The sequence below is a fragment of the Chenopodium album genome, chromosome 18 (genome assembly GCF_948465745.1).
Source record: "Chenopodium album chromosome 18, dcCheAlbu1.1, whole genome shotgun sequence".
In the NCBI taxonomy this organism is placed as follows: Eukaryota; Viridiplantae; Streptophyta; class Magnoliopsida; order Caryophyllales; family Amaranthaceae; genus Chenopodium; species Chenopodium album.
The window spans coordinates 4,120,451-4,141,633 of record NC_137851.1 but is presented as its reverse complement, the minus strand read 5'-3'; the positions used below and the strand labels follow the sequence as shown (position 1 = coordinate 4,141,633).

The following is a 21,183-nucleotide window of genomic DNA, read 5'->3' as shown; positions in this document are numbered from 1 at the left end:
ATTTTTCATGTTGAGAGCAAGATTAGCCCGTATTGTCTTAAGATTTTTTTTCCATGTCACATCATATTTTAATAATTTTTATTATTTTATAATTATATTAAGATTCAACTAAATTTAGATCTTTATTCCTCAAACTCATTTAAGATTCCTTAAATACGTATTATTGTTATTTTTCTTTTTCATATATGATATTTTAATACTATAATTTGCAATGGTGTAGTAAGTTACATATCTTACATGGCTAAAAAATAATATCAAACCACTAGATACAAAATTATACATAAATTTATATTTTTTATAATTTAAATAATAATGAAATTACATGAATTATATATAAAATACCATAGCTGTAAAATTTACATTTTTTATAATTTAAATTTGTTGATGAAAATAATAGCAAATAATAGAATACTTTAGATTAAATTAACTACAACAAAAAAAATAGCAAATAAAGGAATACTTTATATTAAATTACAACAAACAATTTTATAAATAAAAATAAATACAATAGTCAATTGCAATTTAATTTACACTTTACATTATTATTTAAATAAAATAAAATAAAATTATTATTAACAATAATATTTTTCAGAAAAAAAGTTGTGCTTTGATATACGTATATAGAAAAAATACAATATAAAGTATTAAGATGAGTCTTAAGTTGGGTCTTGAATTTTCAAGACTCCATTCAAGACTTTGTTAAGACTTTGTTTTATAATGCATAAATTTTGTGAAATCTTATCTTAAGACAATTTAAAAGCGATTTGTTGATGTCATGTATAATCTAATCAAAATATAAAAATATAAAAATATTAAGAAGGATTTAACCATCTAAGTCAATAATCAATCATGCAAATCACAAGGTCTAATCAAAAAAGGAAAAAAAAAAATCAATATCAAATACTACCTCCGTTTCATATTAATTGCAACGATTTGACATAAAGTGTAAGTAGAAAATGTCTAACGTTGCAAATATTATGAAACAAAAGTAGTACGTATAATCACATGGAATAATTGAATTAAAGTAACGACCTGATGCAATGTCTAGGCTACACACTAGTTTCTATTAAATCCACAAATAATTACAATAGTCTATTTGCCACAAGAATACAAAGTACAATAACTAGAGACATACCTTCCGGTGCTATGGCCTAAGAAGTCACCTCATTCTCGAAGTGCGCGGTTCGATTCTCATCAGTAATAAATCCCTTTCCCCGTATTTTGCTGTGTAACTAATGACATTGTTTAGGGAGAAATTTTGATAGCTTATAGAAACGTTGCAAGTATTAACATTTTGTTTTCAATATATGATTGTGTGAAATTTCTAGCTGTCCAATCATACACCTATTCATATTTATCGATCTATTAGTTGTACAAGACAACACTAAGCTTTAACATCCATTTACAATATTTGCTACTTAATAGATGCCATGCATAGAAAAAGACAATCGATAAGACTAGAGTATAGTATGAAACTTATTATATCAGCTTAGGCAAAACGCTAAAAGAGGTTGTTAGACAAACCTAAATATCCATATATTGGATACTAAAGAATTCATATTGTGCTAGTGTTTTCATGGAACCGGTTTTGATCGAACTTTATGTCGAGAAGGATTGTAACAATGACATTTGATCATAAAATTATCGTAAAGCATTTGTTTAAGTTTTATATCAAAATGGTATAATATTCTTGGGCAGGGTTTGATGAGCTTCCAAGATGACGGGCTGCAAATGGCTAAAAAGTGGTCAGTCGAGTCCAAAGTGATCAACTTTATATTAATCTCACGTGATACAATCTAAGGCAGGTGCATACATAATTACATATAGGCATATAGCTATATGAACAATAACCTAATTTTTATCCTATACGGTGACTCAAGTGGATATATATTGCCCACTTATCATCTAGCGTATGATTTCAAATCTATCACTTTCTTTTAATGGTAAGGAGAAGACCCATCATTAGAAGGGGATGTAAGGAAAAATCTTCCTAGAATGTGTTTTGTGAGATTCGACCTCTGGCCTCACGCTTAGAAGTTGGAGAACTAGCCAAATACTCTAGCCTCCTATATCAATGTATTGCATATGTACTAGAACAATATCATCAGTTTTTTTTTCTGGGTGTTCCACCCGCTTTACCCTTTGATCTAATTCGAATTCGGAGATCATTTTTGAGTGATTAGGTTCCAATTCCCTCTTGATTGTTGTTGTAGGAAATCGAACCAATACCATCATATACTAGTATATATTTCATATTTGAATGTTTTTGATATATGTACCCGTTTATTATCCATCAAAGTTATACCCATATTAGTTTAAAACTTCAAACTACGATATTTGCATGGCAAAATCCGCGAAAGTATATACAAACATAAAGCATCCATAGGATTCGACACCGCCTAGGTGTAAAGTCAACTCTCAAGTCTCAACTCATGTGCTAGTGACAAGGAGCACACCGTTTTGTTCGTCACTTGTCAGGCTGTTGCAAAACTCACTCACACCACACACTCTAATTTGTACAAAACTCGAAATTACCCTCGACAAAAACGCAACAATAATGAACTCTGTCCAACGTGTCAAGGTCATAAACGTAATTTGAGCTCAGAAGTTACTAGAATATCCAAATAAATAAACTCATCTGATCGAACTCACAGTCACAGAAATCTCAAAACCTAACTAATCTCAAAAAAACCAAATCTCAGAAAATTTTCAATCTTCTTCTTCAAAAATGGGCAGGAAATTCTTCGTCGGAGGCAACTGGAAATGCGTTAGTCTCTCTTTCACTCTCCTATTCACTCTCTTTGGTTTTGAATTTTTATCGATCAGTTGTTTTTGTGTTCTTTATTTTTTTTTATTTATATATATATATTTTATGATTTGTTGATGTAGAGTTAATCTAGTATTGAATTTGTGATATCTTCGTTGAGTATGATTTTTATGATGTTAATCTGAACTATCGATCAAATCTAGATGATTATATTGCCGTTTTTTTTTTGTTTGTTTGTTTGTTTGTTTGTTTGTTTGTTTGTGAGTGTGTGTGTGTGTGTTTTGATGTTTGTGATTTGATTGTTGATGTACGATTGAAGCTTTTAGCATAATTTTACGAGTAATTAGGGCTAATTAATGCTTGATTTAGTTGTTTAATCAATTTACATGAAGTTGTTAGGATAATTTAATTGGGCAGTCAAATCAACAATTAAGATGTTGAAGTACTTCAATACTAGCTAAGAAGAGGAAGTTGTGACAAATCTAATCTCATGGAGTTGGAGAATTTTACGAGTAATTAGGTTTAATTAATGCAATAATGCTTGATTTAGTTGTTTGATCAATTCACGTGAAGTTGTTACTTGTTAGGTTGTTATTTGATTGGACAGTCAGATCAGCAATTAAGATGTTGAAGTATTTCTTGCTAAGAGGTGGAAGTCGTGACTTACTTCATGGAGTAAGATAATATGAACCAATTTTAGGAGCATTGGAGTATGCATGTTGATTTAATTGTACTTAATTAGTGTATCGTCGTGTCTGATCATGTGTATTGATTTATGCTTCTATAGAGAACAGAGAAGTAGGAGCTGAATGGCTTATAATTTCTCAAATTAAACTTCATGATTGCATTTTTAGAATAGACCTTTTTTAGAAAACGGTGATGAATTTAGTATCTATATGATATGTATGCGGATAAAGGAAGTTGTATATAAAATCACTGTTGATTTGAGTTGTTTATTTATAGAATCTTGTGTATGATATGTTTATTTATTTATTTTTACCTTTTCCTTTTTGCTATAGAACGGGACTTCAGGAGAGGTGAAGAAGATAGTAGAAACTCTCAATGCAGGGAAGATCCCATCAACTGATGTTGTTGGTGAGTGATTGTGAATCATATAAGGAGTTTTAAATTAATGTGCTTTGTGGTAGACAGGGCAATTAAAATTCTTTTTTGTTTGGCTGCTTTCAGAGGTTGTGGTCAGTCCTCCATATGTTTTCCTTCCCGTGGTGAAAAGCTCATTGAGGCCTGAAATCCAAGTTGCTGCTCAGAATTGTTGGGTTAAGAAAGGTGGTGCCTACACTGGTGAAGTTAGGTATGTTGATTTTTTTTTTTTCTTGTTGTTGTCGTTTTTTTCTCGGTTGTTTTTTGTTGCATTTTTTTGTAGGTTTGCTTGTTTGTGCTTTTACTTGACATATTTATTCATAACTTTCTGTCTCTTGATGAGATGTGACAATAATCTATTTCTGTGTAGATGTCGTCGGATTATCTGACCTTTTTGCAACCAAAATATCTCATTTAGGCATCTCACCTTTATCATTCTCAATACATAGGGTGTGTCCTAATAGTCCTATGGATAGGTCCTGTTGGTTATTTTATGTTTTCACATGTTTGTTGCATACTGTGCTTCTTAGTTCGGTTGTTGTTTTGGATTTCACTCCATGGCATTGCTTTCTGTAAGCATAATTTCAAAGAGTAGATGGATTTGAGACACTGACTCTTATGCTCATTATTATGCCAATTGTTTCCTGTCCATTTTGAGTCATCTGTATTACATATTTCAGCACATCACTAAGGATTTGTTGGATGCAGAGTCGTGTGGAGTAGTAACCATTCATTATTAATGCATCTTTTTTGCATGATGAAATCAGTAACCATTCATTATTAATGCATCTTTTTTGCATGATGAACTATCCCCCACCCCCCACCCCCCCCCCCCCCCCCCCCCCAACAAATTTTATTGGCACATCTTAGATTAATTACCTTTCATTTCTTGCTTGTTTTGACTGGGTCTGATTTATTAGGGTGCATGATATCTGTGTTGAGCTTACTAGAGCTTGCTTAATAACACTTATCTAATAATGATTTAACCTTTTTCTTTATATCATTGATGGTCGTGCATTTTTTCCAGTCATATTAGTTCATCTGAGACGTTTTCCAAGTACAGAGTTTATAATGTTAGGATGTGTGTTTTAGATGATGGGTGCTGTTTATCCTATGAATTGGACAAATATATAGATGAATCCATTATTAAGATACTTGTGAAGAGTTTTGTTATGACGAATGTCGTTTCTGAATGTTATTTTGGGCTTGTAATTTGTCATTGACATTTATTTAGAACTATCAAATTTTGAAGTTGTTAACTTTGGCTTCGGGGGTTATCAGATATTAGATGTGTTTCTAAACTATAATTTGTATACTTTTTTCTTATTTGACGATTTTCTAACTGTAGCGCGGAGATGCTTGCTGACCTAGATATTCCATGGGTCATCCTCGGTCACTCTGAAAGGAGGGCTTTGCTAAATGAGTCCAATGAGGTATCATGGCTGTTTTGCAGTGCATCTTATTGCCTTGGATAATTTCTGTAACCTTTGCTATTTATTTCTTATATGCATATTTCTTCCTGAAGTTTGTTGGGGACAAGGTTGCATACGCTCTCTCAAAAGGTTTGAAGGTCATAGCTTGTGTTGGAGAAACCCTTGAACAACGGGAAGCTGGCACCACTATGGAAGTTGTTGCTGCACAAACAAAAGCAATTGCTGGTACATGTTCTGATGTTCATATATGATTATATCATTGAAAATGTCGTGCGCTGTATAGACGTTATATTGAGCTTGAATGTGACTAGTCCAGCTTAAGACTAGATGGGATTATTGTTATGTCGTATTAATGCTTTAGATGCGCAAACTAATCAAATCTGCCTGTAACAAATATCTATGTATTATCATAAAGCATAACTCTATTGCACATAGTTTAGCATGTTCGCCATGGATCCCCACTATCTACCTAATATCCCCAATATCTGCAATTACCTCACTTTTGTGTGAAAAGTTAGTGTATGGATGTTGGTAAAAGATGAATATTCATGTATAGCTTTGTCTAGCAGAATGTAGCTGTTTGGTTAATGACCTCTATATGTGCTCATGTTAAGCCCTATCTCACTATGTGGAATTTGTTCTCATGCACCTTCATGTTTGTATAGTTTTACTTCTTGAGAATGGTTGGATTGTAGATGTCAAGATTACTTCATGATATTTCTGACTTCTGATCCAATATGATTTTATTACCACAGACCGAGTAACCGACTGGACAAATGTAGTTGTTGCTTATGAGCCAGTATGGGCTATTGGAACTGGAAAAGTTGCATCTCCAGAGCAGGCTCAGGAGGTATACTTTTAGTTTCCTTGTCCAAATTGGGGTTGGGTGTTCTTTCTTGCTGCATTATCAAATTTCTGCCTCTTCTTTTAACAATACAGTAGCTAAGTGTGTGGTAAACTGGTAATGGTTCTATGATGACTTATATTTTTTTTTAAAAAATAAATTGTATTTTCTTAAAACAAGTTTTTATTTATTTATTTATTTTTATTTAAAAAAAAAAGGATTTTATTTGCTTGGGGCAGGTAAGACTATGTACATCTCTGACCTTATACCTGGGATGGTTTTATATTGGGTAGTTGTTGCATTAAACGCTCATGCCTTTTTGGTCTTAGGCTTATTTGGTGCATTCAAAATATTAGAACAGAAATGAAATCGCAATATGCCAACATCCTCAGCGTGTTTGCCAAAGAACTGGATAGTGGTACTCTTGCATAATAAGATAAATAAATTAGTTTGGATTTAAATAATCTCCACTACTTGTGACATATATTTTGTGCTTAGCCATGTTTATTTATTGGGTCAAGTTTTGGCTTTAACACAAACGATGGTCTATCTTATTAATTTATACAAGTAATTTTTTTCTCCTATCAAGCATAATTGTATTTATAGCTGGTTTGAGTTTTGCTTTCTACAAATTCGGCTACCAAAGTTATAGGCCTTGGGGGTTTAGTATTCTTATTTTATTCTTGTGCATGAATTTATTATAAGCTTTACTTTAGTCATAACCTTTGTGAATGCAACAGGTACATTGTGAATTGAGAAAATGGCTCGCGGCCAATGTCAGTTCTGATGTTGCTTCCACCACAAGAATTATCTATGGAGGTACTCCCCTTCTTTTCTAGCATCCTCTGTCCTTTGGCCTTGTCTTGTATCCTATCATAATGCCTTACATACTCCTAGCTTCTGTTTTTTACTCCGATTCTGTGGATAATTCTTAATCATGTGTCAAGTTTATAGGCTCTGTGTCTGAGGTGTGTTACATAAATTACATTTGTTCTTGCTCTTCGGGTCTTCCCCTTCTCTCAGTCTGCTAAGAATTCACTCCATTCAGCTATTGCTACCTCTTGTTCCCATGTGAAGAACATTCTATCAAACCTAGCTGGCCTGAGAATCAGCTTGTAAAATTCTGAATGTTTGTCTGAGGCAGAGTTATGAAATCCATAAAGTGTCTTTTTTATCTGTTGCATAAATGGAAGAAAGTACTCCGTAACATGATGCTCTGTAAAAATAGAAACCAACTTGCGTTTATTCTCTTTGAGGCTCATCTATTATCTATGTTGCATGACGTAACTCTTCAAAAATGCTTCATGCTCTTTATTCCTCATCAGCTAAAATCTCCACTTTTGGAAGTTTTATATTGAGATGTGCAAGAGAATTATGTAATTCATTATTTTTTCCATTCTTCTGGAATCTGGATAGACCTCTCAGTTGATTACGATGTTTGGTGCTGCAGGTTCAGTTAATGGTGCTAATTGCAAAGAGCTGGCTGCTAAGCCTGATGTTGATGGTTTCTTGGTTGGAGGAGCCTCTCTAAAGGTATGTTTCTCACCTATCTTTAGTTCTTCTCCTTGTCAGAACCTGCTAACTGCTTCACATAAGTACAGTGTATTTTAAATTTCTTGCTCTTGATCCCTAATCAAGATTGATTTTTCCTTTTTCAGCCGGAATTCATCGACATTATCAATTCCGCTACAGTCAAGAGTGCTTAAGTCTACGGTGTCTGAAAAAGCTTCTGTCAGGAGCTGCATTCAAGGGCGATTTTTTTTTGAAGCTGCTTTTGAGAGAATAAACTAGAATCTGAATCTCTGTATTTTGGCTTACCAGTAGCGTTTGGCTATCATGTAGTGGAAATAACAATCTGATGTTGAACTATTTCACTGGATGACAATTACCCAGTCTCATTATCTGTGTAATCTTAAAAAAATTTCTCTGCCCAGTTTGAAGATTTGACTCAGCTTCTAAAACATATGAGTACAATTTTGGAGTCGTTGATTAGAGGTGTAAATGAGCCGATACGTTCGTAAACTACTCGCGAACAAGCTTGGTCAAAGCTTGGTCAAAACTTGTTTGTTAAGCTAACGAACAAGCTTGAACAAAAATCTTAAGCTCGTCAAATAGATGAACAAAGCTCGAACAACATCATGTTCGACTCGGTAATGTTCATGAACATCTCGTCTAAGTCCATTTATAAGTTTTTTCACACTCAATTAGTACCTGGAAAATTTATATATCTTTTATTCATACATATCTGTAAAAGTACTCCCTCTGTTTTTAAATACTTGCTCCACTTTTCTTTTTCAGTCGTTTTTAAATACTTGTTCCATTTCCTTATTTGGAATTCTTCTACAATATTTAATTCATTTCTTTCACCTAATTGACCCAACATAAATCATATTTTATTAATTTCATATTCTCTCTCCTACTATTCTCTCAACTACTTTTGCCTTTTACAATTTTTTATTCTTTCCCCAACCCTATTATCTCCATATTTTATTACTTTCTTCAATTTCTCCTAAAACTCCGCGCATGGAGAAATGGAGCAGGTATTTTAAAATGGAGAGAGTATTAATTATTTCATCATGTAAAGGCATGAAAACTCCGTCATTACCTTTTTCTATAGAAAGAATATGAACATCTTATATAAAATTAAATGGATGTGTTAAAATTTTGAAAGAAACAATATTTTTAATGATAAATAATTAGGACTCGTTTATTTAATCAAGCCCAATTTAGTTTGGTTCAAGCTCGAACTTAAACTCGAAATGCAAACGAGTACATTCGTGAACAAAGCTCGAACAAGTGAATTTTTTAACGAGCCGAGCTCGAACAAGACTTTTAAAAGCTTCTTCAAGCTCGAGATGGTTCAAACACGAATAATTCTTATCAAGCTTAGCCCGAACAGACTAAAACTCGGCTCGGCTCAGATCGTTTGCAGCCCTATCGTTGATATTACACTTAACACTCTGCCAAGTATTGAAGTCAATGTAAACAATTCGAAAAAAAAGGCAGGTCCATATGAATTAGTTAACACTACTATCAGGTATGTTGTTGAGCAACATTAAACTGGCTTAAAAATGGACCTTCTGAAGTACAACTTATTTTTACAAAAATAAGTTCAGATTAGATCACAAAAATTAAGTTCAGATTAGATCATCGTTTTATATACTCCGTACAATTTTTTATCGCTAAATATCTTTAATTTCGTAATGAAAAAAATTATTAAAATTGCATATTAATAAAATTCACATTATTAAAAATCTATCAAGATCCCACTTATATATTTTTTCCTTATAAATAATCATACACTTCAGGTTAAATGCTTGGGACCTCCTACTAGGGAAGGTGGTTTTGGCATTAAGAGAGTTCATGAATGGAACAGCCGGAGCTGCTTCCAATTGCTCGGAAATTCTCAGTTATATGGGGGGCTTAGATAGTGAGCAAAAACATTGGTCAGATAAGACCAGATTAGATAAGCAAAAATTAGGTGAATTAAACAAGCCCTTAGGGCCTGTTCTCATACGTTTATTTTCAGTTCAGTTCAGTTCAGCTCTAATCAGTTCAGTTCAGTTCAGTTCAGTTTATGTCTAATGATATTGCAAATGATATAAAGCCAAATTTCATTCTTTTAAGCTCTTATTATAACAACGACAAAAATAAAATAATAATAATAATAATAATAATAATAATAATAATAATAATAATAATAATAATAATAATAATAATAATCTAATCTAATATATATAAATAAAGTAGGCAATTTTCGGGAGCATTTGGCGCGCCACATAAGAAAATGTATTATTTTTTCCAATGAAAAATTAAATTAAAAATTTATTTTAGAATTAAAAAATTTACTCGCCACCTAAGCAAAAATGACTAATAAGATTTAAGAATTTTGACACATAGGTAAAAATAACGATTAGAGAATAATTAAAATTTAAATTATTTTAAAAACCAATAATTATCTTCTAAAAAAAAAAGTAATAATTATCTTTTTTACATATATGGATGCAAATTTTTGATTGCAAATATCTTTAATCTCTCCCTAACAAATATTATAAAAGTTTGATTTTAATGATGTACTCATCGAGACGAATAAAATTACATCTCATATGACTAATTCCCCATAATTTTTAATAGTTAAACGATTATAAATGAGACTAACATTTTAAACCAGACGACTATATTAAATAAACGCATAGGCAAAAGACTTATTTTGATCAATAAAAAAACGAGATTTCTCATTTCTTTTTTGAATTAAAAATTTAAATTGTCACATAAGCAAAATTAGTGAAAAAGGTTTGGGATTTTAAATTCAAGCATCACATAAAATAAATAAAAACAACAAAAGATAACTTTAGGGTTAAAATTAAAAAATTATCTTATGATATTAGGAATTTTATCCATATATTTAATGAATGATCTTCATAAATTTACAAAATTTTAAATTAAATAAAATGATTTACTAGAACCGTGCATCGCATGGGCTTACATCTAGTAATAATAATAATAATAATATTTAATAATAATAATAATAATAATAATAATAATAATAATAATAATAATAATAATAATAATAATAATAATAATAATATTGATATAATTCATTGTTCAAATGGTTTTATTTTTTTGATACACATTTGTACTATTAAACTCATTGACAAAATGAGAGTACTACACAACTTAAACTAATTTTATTTTTTAATTAAATAGTATATGTTTTTAAAATGTTTTGGGATTTCATGTTATTACTATATTTTTCATAAATATTTTAATTATATAGTATATTTTTCTTAAATATTTTAATATGTATATTTGTATATACACATATGTATAATAATAAATAATCAAAGATCACTAATCCGTAGTTAAAAATCACTAATTAATAAGTTCGGTTCAGTTCAGTTTAGTTCAGCTCAGTTCAATTTAGTTCAGTTCAGTTCAGCTGAGTTCAGTCAATGAGAACAGGCCCTTTATCTGGAAGTAACAATGACAATGTGTAATGCGAAAATCTTGGCTAATCTTCTTCTGAGGCCTACTTCAGTCATTCAGTGTAGAAAATGTTCTCCTTGGTTTAATCAGGGACATTGGTGTAGGTTGGTAGGTGCAATAGGATTTGTAAAATAAAGGCTTTCTTGGCCCCAATTGAAATAGGAAGTTATTGTTGGACCATATTGTGCTGGGATTATGACATTATGTTGAAGAAACAACGTGTGGGGATTGGGATTGGGATTGGGCTGTGATTGAGGTTAACATCATTAGGGTTATCCATTTATCTACACCTTCATGCAAGTCATACAAGAAGATAAAAAAAAAAAAATTTGGATTCGTGACGCGAGTCTTCTTGTGTAAGATGTCGACTTATGCTTTTGGACTAGTTCAATTTGAGGTAGGGTTTGGTAACTCGTCATTGATATTGTTTTTGGTTTACACAGCTTCATGCAAGTCACACTAGAAGATAAAAGTCTCTTTGGATTTGTGTTGCGAGTCGTTTGGTGTTAGATGTCAACCTACTTTTGGACTAGTTCATACTATTAATATCAATTTTAGGCAGGGTTTAGGGTCTGTTCTGATTTATTGATTGAGCTGAACTGAAGTTAACTAATTGGAGCTGAACTGAACTGAACTGTTTATGAGAAAAGGAAATTAGAAACTAAATTGAACTGATTGGAGCTAAACTGAAATTAAACTGAAAAGAACAGGCCCTTAGTAACTCGTAATTGATATTGTTATTAGCTAAGGAATAAAGACTTTGTCTAATGAATCAGAACTTTCATCCATAAGCTCTTTTGAATTTTGTTTGGCAAATTAGAATCTTGAACCCTTACCTAATTAAGGGTCTGTTCTCATACGTTTATTTTCAGTTCAGTTCAGTTCAGCTCTAATCAGTTCAGCTCAGTTTATGTCTAATGATATTGCTAATGATATAAAGCCAAATTTCATTTTTTTAAGCTCTTATTACAACAACGACAATAATAATAATAATAATAATAATAATAAATAAATAAATAAATAAATAAATAAATAAATAAATAAAATTAATTATAATAATTAATAATAACATCGTATTAATTAGAATAATAAAGAAAGTGGTATACAGTTGGGAGGGTTGGCTCTGTTTAATTTCGTTCCAGCTTTTTCTTTCTTTTTTTTTTTTTATTTTTTTATTTTTTTATTTTTAATTGTGATAATTTTTTACAAAGTGTTTTGTGTTCTTTTGTTATAATAATATTATTTTTTTTAATTAAATTGTATATGTTTTTAAAATGTTTTGGGGTTTCATGTTTTTAATATATTTTCTATAAATTTTTTAATTATATAGTATATTTTTCTTAAATATTTAATATGTATATTTGTATATACACATATGTATAATAATAAATAATCAAATATCACTAATCCGTAGTTAAAAATCACTAATTAATAAGTTCAGTTTAGTTCAGCTGAGTTCAGTCAATGAGAACAGGCCCTAAGAAAGAACCTTAGTTAAAAGGTACTCCGTGCCGTATAATGTAGTAATGTTTCTTTTGAATTGAATGAATTATATGAAATTAAGGTACAATACTGTCTTCGTTTTTTTTTTTTTTTTTTTTTTTTTTTTTTTTTTTTTTTTTTATTTGACATGTTTTGACTTTATCACTATTCACACACTCTTATTTGACCGTGTTTTGTGTTTTATATGTAATAAAATTATAGTCATGTGGGATCTTGTTAGATTTGTCACGATATATATTTTTAATCAACATTTTATATTTTTTGCTTATTGATAAATAAAGATATTAACGATTGAATTTGTGCATTGACAAACGTGAGTAAAAGAGACGGAGAAAGCATTGTACTATAAGAGAATTTTAGTGGCATTTTACATAGTTAAGGCCTTGTTTAGTTCACCTTATTTTTACTTATTTCAGAAAAAATAAGTTCAGATTTGATCAGATCAGAAAAAATAAGTTCAAATCAGATCATCGTTTTATGTTCAGTTTTTTATCGCTAAATATCTTTAATTTCGTAATGAAAAAAATTCTAAAAATTACATATTAATAAAATACACATTATTACGAATCTAACAAGACCTCACTTGATATATTTTTTCTTTATAGGTTATCGTATATTTAAGGTCAAAGTTTGGTCAAATCTGACATTTAGATCAGATCAAACCAAACTAGACTAGATCAAACCAAACTAGATCAGATCAGATGAGCAAAGGCGAACTAAACAAGGCCTAAGTGTAGAAGGTAGAACATAGATAAGATTAGGGATGGCAGTGGGTCGGGTTAAATGGGAGACCTGTCCCATCCCCGCCCAAGTGGAGCGGGGATGAAGGGAGGTTTAGCGGGAGATGGGTATAAAATGTGTATCTGCCATGGGTGATAGGGCGGATATGAATTTTAGAGTAGACCCGCCCCATATCCGCCCCGCCCCGTACCCACCTTATACCCCCACCATATTTCTTTTAGAAGAGTTTAGAATTTATGAAACTTGATACCCCTTAAGACCCAATAAACTTGAATAGTGAAAGTCCTAATTTTCTTAACCTAATTTGATATAATTGTCATTAATGTGATACAATAGAGCATCATGGCAGTGGGTTTGGGACAATTTTGGGGCGGGTATGAATATCCAAGTGGGTAATGGGGCGGGGATGGATCCTATCTTGTACCCGGTGGGACGGGTATGGATGTGGATATTGTACCCGCCATGGGTGGTGGGGCCGGGATGGGTATTAGATTTTTAGGCGGGTAAGGTATAGAGGTATCATCATCCGCATTCGATCCGCCTTATTGCCATTCCTAGATAAGATGATACTCGTATTAGATTGTTAGAGGAATAATAAATGATTGATATAAAAACTTAGTTTATAGCACGTGGATTTAGTTATCCTTGTGCTAGCAGCTAGCCTAGCACAAAACTAGTCTACACTCTATACAACTGGACATCAACATCCCTTTATTTATTTTTCATGTTAATCACCAGAATTATAAGCAAGCTTTTGGTATACATCTTTAGCCTAATACGTACATATATAAATTATAAATTGTTGTCATTTTTAATGCTTAGGACTCCCCATTAATCTATTATGCTTTTACCGTTATCTTACCAACGTATTATTATTCATTACTGTATTTATTTTTGGATAAGATTCATGGCTTAAAATTTTTTAGCACCAAAACTAAAATGTACTTCATTATTTTGTATTGGATGAGTTTTAAATAATTTTATATATCAATGTATATAAAAAAAAAATCATCAGCTGAAAATTGAAACATCAACAAAATTTCTACCTTCATTAAAAAAAATAATGAAGTCGTTAATACTTTCACCACATGCCCATGATTATGAGTTTATGACATAACTGGCATCACGACATTGACGACAAGTAATCTTTCTAATTTTCACTGAAACACTCATATTATTTTATTTTCATCAGCTAGGAATTTAATTACTTATTAATTTATTATTTCTTGTTGTTGGTTGTTAGAGGGGAGGTTGGTAATTAGTATTTTTATCATTTGACTCGTGTTATTCTATGATTATTTGTCAAGGACTACGTAGTTTTTTCATATAAACAATTATTCTCATTTTTTATTTGTTGCAACTTGCAAGTGGACAATTATATTCTCAATAATACAGTAGACCTTTTCTTCTACTTTGACTTTTCTTAATACAATGAATATTTTAATTTCCTAACTACTCAACTTTTCTAGTATATATGAAAATTGATCATCAGCTTAATTTGTTCAATATTTCTGAAAATTTGAATAATCACTTTTATTTATTTGTAATTTGTTTTTTGTAAAAGTTACTTTGTGATCCTTATTCTTATATGAAATCATTTTATAAAAGTTATCGATCCTTTAACTAATTACTTTATCATACTTTATTTAACTAAATAACTATTGAAGGATAACTATTGATCTTAATTACGTCAAATTAACTATTACTCCAAATCAAATGTGTGTATTTCTAAAAATGGAGGGCGTATGGTGATAACTATCAAATTAATGATAATATTTACAAATAATCATATATATAAATAAATAAATAATACTTGCATCAATGTGTTTGGTGGATGACAACTAGTTGGTGATATTTTAAAACTTGTCAAAAATTATGACTAAATTTTTTCTTGAACGACTCTTTATAAGCCAGAAAAATATTACGGAGAATGAAGCAACCAAGGTGATTTGAACCGATCTAAAAACTCTTCATCCCTGTGGAAATGGTTACGTTGCTAGTTGCCATGCAGTCTTCTCATGCACTTTTTAGTGTCTAGAATGCTTACTAATTCTTCATGCTCTTAAATTATTAGGTAAAAAGAAAAAGTTAAGGCCCCTCATGCTTAATTGCACAACAAATTGATGACATTAACATTATTATTAATTACTATATAATGAAAAGCATCTATCATTGAAATAGACTAGTAGACTTATACGTTATGAAAACTACTACTAATTATGGAAATGGAAATGTGTTCCCTAATAATAATGAAATTAAAAATATTACAACTAGTTTATCACAAGACGTGAGGCCATGTATTTTGAAGAAAGAATTTGACCTTCACTAGTCATTGTTCTTGTTGGTAGGTACTTTTAATTTGGATAAGTTATTTTGTATCAAATAATAATTTTCTCCTCTTTCAACCTTGAATAAAAATATCTTCTTGATTTGAGGAAAAAAAAGCTATACAATCAACTTAAGAATTCATCTTGTTAGAGCAAGATTAACGCAGTCTCATCTTAAGACTTTAATCCATTGTCACATCAGCTTTTTAGATTAAGTTTAATTTTTTTTTTTCTAATTTATAATTATGTTAAGACTCAATAAAATTTATCTCTTCAATCGCTTAGACTCATTTTTTTACATGTAAATTAAATTATTAAAGTTTTTTTTTTAAAAAAAATAAAATTAATTGAGTGTTAAATTGAGTCTGAAGTTAAGTCTTGAGTTTTCAAGACTCCACTTCAGATTTTGTTAAGACTTAGCTTCTTAAATGCATTAAAAAAACAAAGTCTTGTCTTAATATCACAAAATTAAAAAATGATGATGTCATCCTGAGTCTTGGCTAATCTTGCTCGTAATACTTGTAGGTTGAAAATTTTAAAAACATTTCTTTTAGAGAAAATTATTTGTTGAGATGACTTCTCTCGTTGGTCAAGTTGTTTAGATAAGTTCAACTGGATGTTTATATCATAAATTTATTAAGTATTTAATTTTTTTATGAATTTTGTCATTAACGTTAACAAGGTACAAGGTGTATATATACTCAGGATGGTGCAGAAAAATGGACCAATATGAAATCGAAGCATGTACTCAACTACTCATCAGAGTCATCACTCACATGTTTGATATTGGCGCTCAACATTGAATATGCCAAAACCTTTTTTATTCTATTTGTAGATCTCATTCTAAGAGGACTAGATACTCATGTGGAAACAGAAAAAAATTCTTTTTTTTTTTTTTAAATTTTGACGTAAAGAAAATCACCAATTGCAATTACTAAGAGTTTTCCTAAAATATAGCTTTAAGATGAGATTTTTCTTTTTTTTTTTTTAATTTTTAAAATCATCCATCTTAAATACCTTTCTCTAAACTTTATCAATTAAACTAGCTGATATAACCACAAAAATAAAATAATTCGTGTGTGCGTAATAATAGACATTAGATGATGGGTATATCTTTATCATCAATATCAAATTCTCAATTATAAAACATGAATTTCTTGACTATAATCACCAAATCCATCTCCCATAAAACACACACACACATACACATAGATGATAGATCAGTTAAGTTAGCACTACCTATAATAAACTATTCAGTCAACTCAAAAAGTCTTCTACTGAATTATTTTAAACTGTATATTTTTTTTTATTTTTTTTTATTTTTTTTTATTTTCTCGACTGCATGCCAGGCTAGTTCGCGCAAAAAGCTATTGCAAAACGTTGAAAATTCTTTGTTTTCATATCAAATTGCTCCCACCTCTCATCTTCCCCTGTCTTTTTCACTCTATTAAAATCTTTACTACAACTTGCTTAAATTTCTGGGTATTTTCCTTTTTTAATTATCTTTTTCTCACATTCAAATAAATTCTACTCATCCCACCTTGCCAGATATCTGTTTAGTTTCTGCAGAAAAAATTCAGGAGAAATTTACCTGAATTTTTTGCTTTAATGGGGTGTTGTTTAAGTATTCAGATTAAAGCTGATGAAAGCCCTGTTCATCATTCTGGTAAGCGCCCACCAAATTAATTATTTTTTTGGGGTTAATTTTTTTTTGCATTTTACACTGATTCAGTGTCTGAATTTAGTTTATTTCATGTTTTATTGGGTTAAATAGTTTATATAGTTATACATACATATGGTGTTGGTTGGTCAATTAATTTCATGTTATCTTTGATTGAGAAATGGATAATTAGCTATAATTTGAAATACCCAAGTGAATTTTTCATCTTGTTATATTTTGATTAAATTGGTGTTATTAATGATTATTTTGGTGGGTTATTTGGATTATCTTATACTTTTAATCATATAAACACATGATTTTGTATGGTAGAATTGGATTAATTTTTCTTCATAGGGGATTATAAATGCTAAAAGATTGGAATTGGAACTTTAGAATAGTCAACTATAGATTAATGCTAAGGTTTTACTAGATTTTGGGCATGGGACAATGTCCATTATACACCCAAGGCTTTTCTATATAGCTAATCTGATTTCGAAGTAGCCTTGGGTGTAATCAATTCTAGGTATACCCGAGTGCATAGTGGAAGTAATCGTCGATAATATTGTAATTGTGATTAGATATATATGGAGCATACTTTGTACTATCTCTATGTCCCTTACTAAAGTTTTATTTAAATTGTTTTTGTTCTTATAAAGGTGATGGCCATGATCGAGCTCGATCTGATAGATTAAACCTAAGATCAGAGGGAGAGATATTGCAATCGTCGAATTTGAAGAATTTTTCTTACAGTGATCTTAACCAAGCAACTCGGAATTTTCGACCTGATAGTGTGCTTGGAGAAGGTGGCTTTGGTTGTGTGTACAAGGGGTGGATTGATGAACATACCTTAGCACCTGCTAAGCCTAGTTCTGGAATGGTCATTGCAGTCAAGAGGCTAAATCATGAAGGATTCCAGGGTCATAAAGAATGGGTGGTAAGCATTAATTTCATTGCATATCATGTTAACCTACTGACTTTTTGTGAGATTCTTTTGATTCATTGCTCAATCATTAGGGTAGCTAGTGTTTCGTCTAAATTATTGTGTTCGCGTTCTGCACTTCTGTTATTCTTACCTTCTGTTGATTTGGGTGTTTATGTGGATAACTCTTACTAAATCAGTGTCTGTTTTGAAATGCAGACTGAGATCAATTACTTGGGGCAACTACGACATCCTAATCTCGTGAACCTGATTGGATACTGCATAGAGGATGAACACCGCCTGTTGGTATATGAGTTTATGCCTCGTGGTAGCTTGGAGAATCATCTATTCAGGAGTGAGTTTTATAATAAACTTTCATCTTCAATGGACTGAAGATTAATTTGCTGGTTTCTGTCTTCTAAATTGTGGAAATCTGTTGTTTTTGTACAGGATCATCTTATGTTGAGCCTCTATCTTGGAATCTCCGAATGAAGATTGTTCTTGGCGCTGCAAAGGGGCTTGCCTTCCTCCACAGCCCAAAGATTAAAGTCATTTATCGAGATTATAAGCCTTCTAACATACTCCTTGATTCAGTAAGTCTAGCTCCTGTATATTATACTAACAAGTAATTCTAAACTCTCTTGCATTGTTTAACATTCTAAATGTGTAATACAGGATTTCGATGCAAAGCTTTCTGATTTCGGTTTGGCTAAAGATGGGCCATGTGATGACCAAGGCTATGTATCCACACGAGTCATGGGTACCCAAGGATATGCAGCTCCTGAATATGTAGCTACTGGTAAGAGAAGAGTTCCCCTCTCTGATTTCTCTTATCACATGTCTGTTGTTTCAAAGTGTGCAATCGTCAAATGTTTTGATACTAGTTTAGGGTTGAGCATGAATATAAAGCTAGGTCCATTGGACTTGATTGGAAAAAGGTTGGACTTAATCTGTACTCCTTAAAAGTATTTGGACCTTCAGACTTGATTAGGAGTCAATCCATTGAAGTCTGAATTCCAAACTTACATATTGTGATGTTGGATCTTAGATGTGTAAGCCTACTCTGACATTGAGTTTTCTTTCATTTTCTGCAGGTCACCTCACTCCAAAGAATGACATATACAGTTTTGGGGTCGTTCTCCTTGAAGTACTGACAGGAAGACGAGTGCTAGATGAAAACCGGGCTGTGAAGGAGAGGGACCTACTTAAATGGGCAATGCCTTACCTTCGCAAGGAAAAGATAAGCAGGATCATGGACACAAGAATCCAAGGACAGTACTCTTCACGGTCAGCAAAAACCATAGGCAACCTTGTTATCCAGTGCCTGTCAATAGACCCAAGGTTTAGGCCAAATATGGATGAGGTTGTCTCAACACTAGAGCAACTCCAAGACTGTAAACCCACGGGTGGTGATTTATACCCTGCTGTCCATCGCGATTTATATCCTGTCAACACTGAAGTGAAGCAGAGTTCTAATCGGCAAAACCAAGGACCCAAAAATCGGAGGAGGAGTAACATTGCTAATGAATTTTGCAAGGGTGGTATTTTTATTTCTCCCGATACTTCATCATCTATACCACCTGTTCTAAGCTAACATGAGTTCTTTAATTTTCTTTTCTCATCTTTCGGTTAAACTGTGGAAGGGAGGGTAGGAGTTCAGAGAGTGTAAGTGTATCTCATGTCGCGTATGATTTAGGAGCATCTGTTATGGAATGAGAAGAGATAGTTAGGTAGGTTGTGTTAGCATTTGGGTTTTTCAATGTAAATTGAAGAACTTGGGTAATGGGTGTACTAATCCCACGCTTTGGGTTATGATTGTACAGCAAGTTTTTATTGTTGTAACTTTTTACATTGTGCGGAGTAGATTTATTTCAACTTATTTATCTTTTGTTTGTTTGATTATATTTTTCAGAGGTGTTGTAATGTAAATATATTTGTTTGCTCCTCTGAGCTCAGTATTCTGCAATAATATGTCTGCATGAGGTGTTGTAAATTGTAATGTAAATAGACTTGCTTGTGTTATAGGACTATCCATTGCAAGGCCTATAACTTGAGTTCCACATCGATCATATGGGGGGTTGATGTGGGGTTTATATAGGACAACTAGTTTTTGGCCCGGACGATGTCCCGGATCATTGCTTATATTTTATAATATTGTAGTTATTTTTTTAAAAAAAATTCAATACTAATTGTTTAATTAGTCACTTTGATTACACATTAAAGGAGTAAACTAAAAAATATATGGTGGAAATATTTGATTCCATCAACGGTTACAAAGTTTCAATTAAATTGAAGTTGAAATTAAAAAAGGAATTTAGATATGCTTATTAATTAAATAATAAATGATAAAACAATAATATAGTATTGAGTAGTTAATACAAAGTTGCGAAATAAGGAGCATTACAGTCAAATTTGAAAGATACATCGCGTAGTTTAAATCATTCTATTAAGAACAATAAGTATTAAGAGACATTGATAGTTTGATAGTAAATGTCGTTCTTATGTTTAGTGGTTCAAATTACATTTCAATCATAATTTTGCATTGAATTTTGATAATTTAGTGTAGAAGAATAGGTCTTGACATGTCATTGAGTTTTAATTATATTATAGATGGGCTTTCCTCCCCTTGAGCTAGCTTTTGGGGGGGGGGGGGGGCGGTTTCCTATTGTCCTATATCAATGGTATTAGAGCCGAACTCAGAGTGGTGATCCACGGAGTCGGTGGCCTGAAAGAAGCCAACCGTGACTAACGAGGACGTTGGTCCTTTGAGGAAGGGCGAATGTTATGTCAAACAACCAAAATTACTCTCTTAGAAATAGTTTGTAGACAAAAGATCCATAAACAAAATATTTTATAAGATAATGACTTAACATTTCCTTTCCTCTTAACACGGAAAAATTTA

At 31.6% G+C, this 21,183-nt stretch overlaps 2 protein-coding genes across 2 annotated transcripts; both read left to right on the top strand.

Annotated features, from left to right (window-relative positions):
* Nucleotides 1-2,609: 2,609 nt before the first annotated feature.
* LOC145591223 (triosephosphate isomerase, cytosolic-like) lies at nucleotides 2,610-8,078 on the top strand. The gene is made up of 9 exons (XM_081647627.1): nucleotides 2,610-2,767; nucleotides 3,787-3,862; nucleotides 3,956-4,079; nucleotides 5,217-5,301; nucleotides 5,394-5,526; nucleotides 6,057-6,151; nucleotides 6,886-6,964; nucleotides 7,596-7,678; nucleotides 7,804-8,078. The coding sequence occupies exons 1-9, from the start codon at nucleotides 2,729-2,731 to the stop codon at nucleotides 7,849-7,851; spliced, it is 762 nt and encodes a 253-aa protein (XP_081503753.1). The 5' UTR covers nucleotides 2,610-2,728; the 3' UTR covers nucleotides 7,852-8,078.
* A 9,128-nt stretch (nucleotides 8,079-17,206) lies between these two features.
* Nucleotides 17,207-20,185, top strand: LOC145591222 (receptor-like cytoplasmic kinase 176). The gene is made up of 6 exons (XM_081647626.1): nucleotides 17,207-17,368; nucleotides 18,019-18,296; nucleotides 18,501-18,636; nucleotides 18,732-18,874; nucleotides 18,957-19,080; nucleotides 19,376-20,185. Exons 1-6 carry the CDS (start codon nucleotides 17,311-17,313, stop codon nucleotides 19,873-19,875), a joined length of 1,239 nt encoding a protein of 412 aa, XP_081503752.1. The 5' UTR covers nucleotides 17,207-17,310; the 3' UTR covers nucleotides 19,876-20,185.
* The last annotated feature ends 998 nt before the right edge of the window (nucleotides 20,186-21,183 follow it).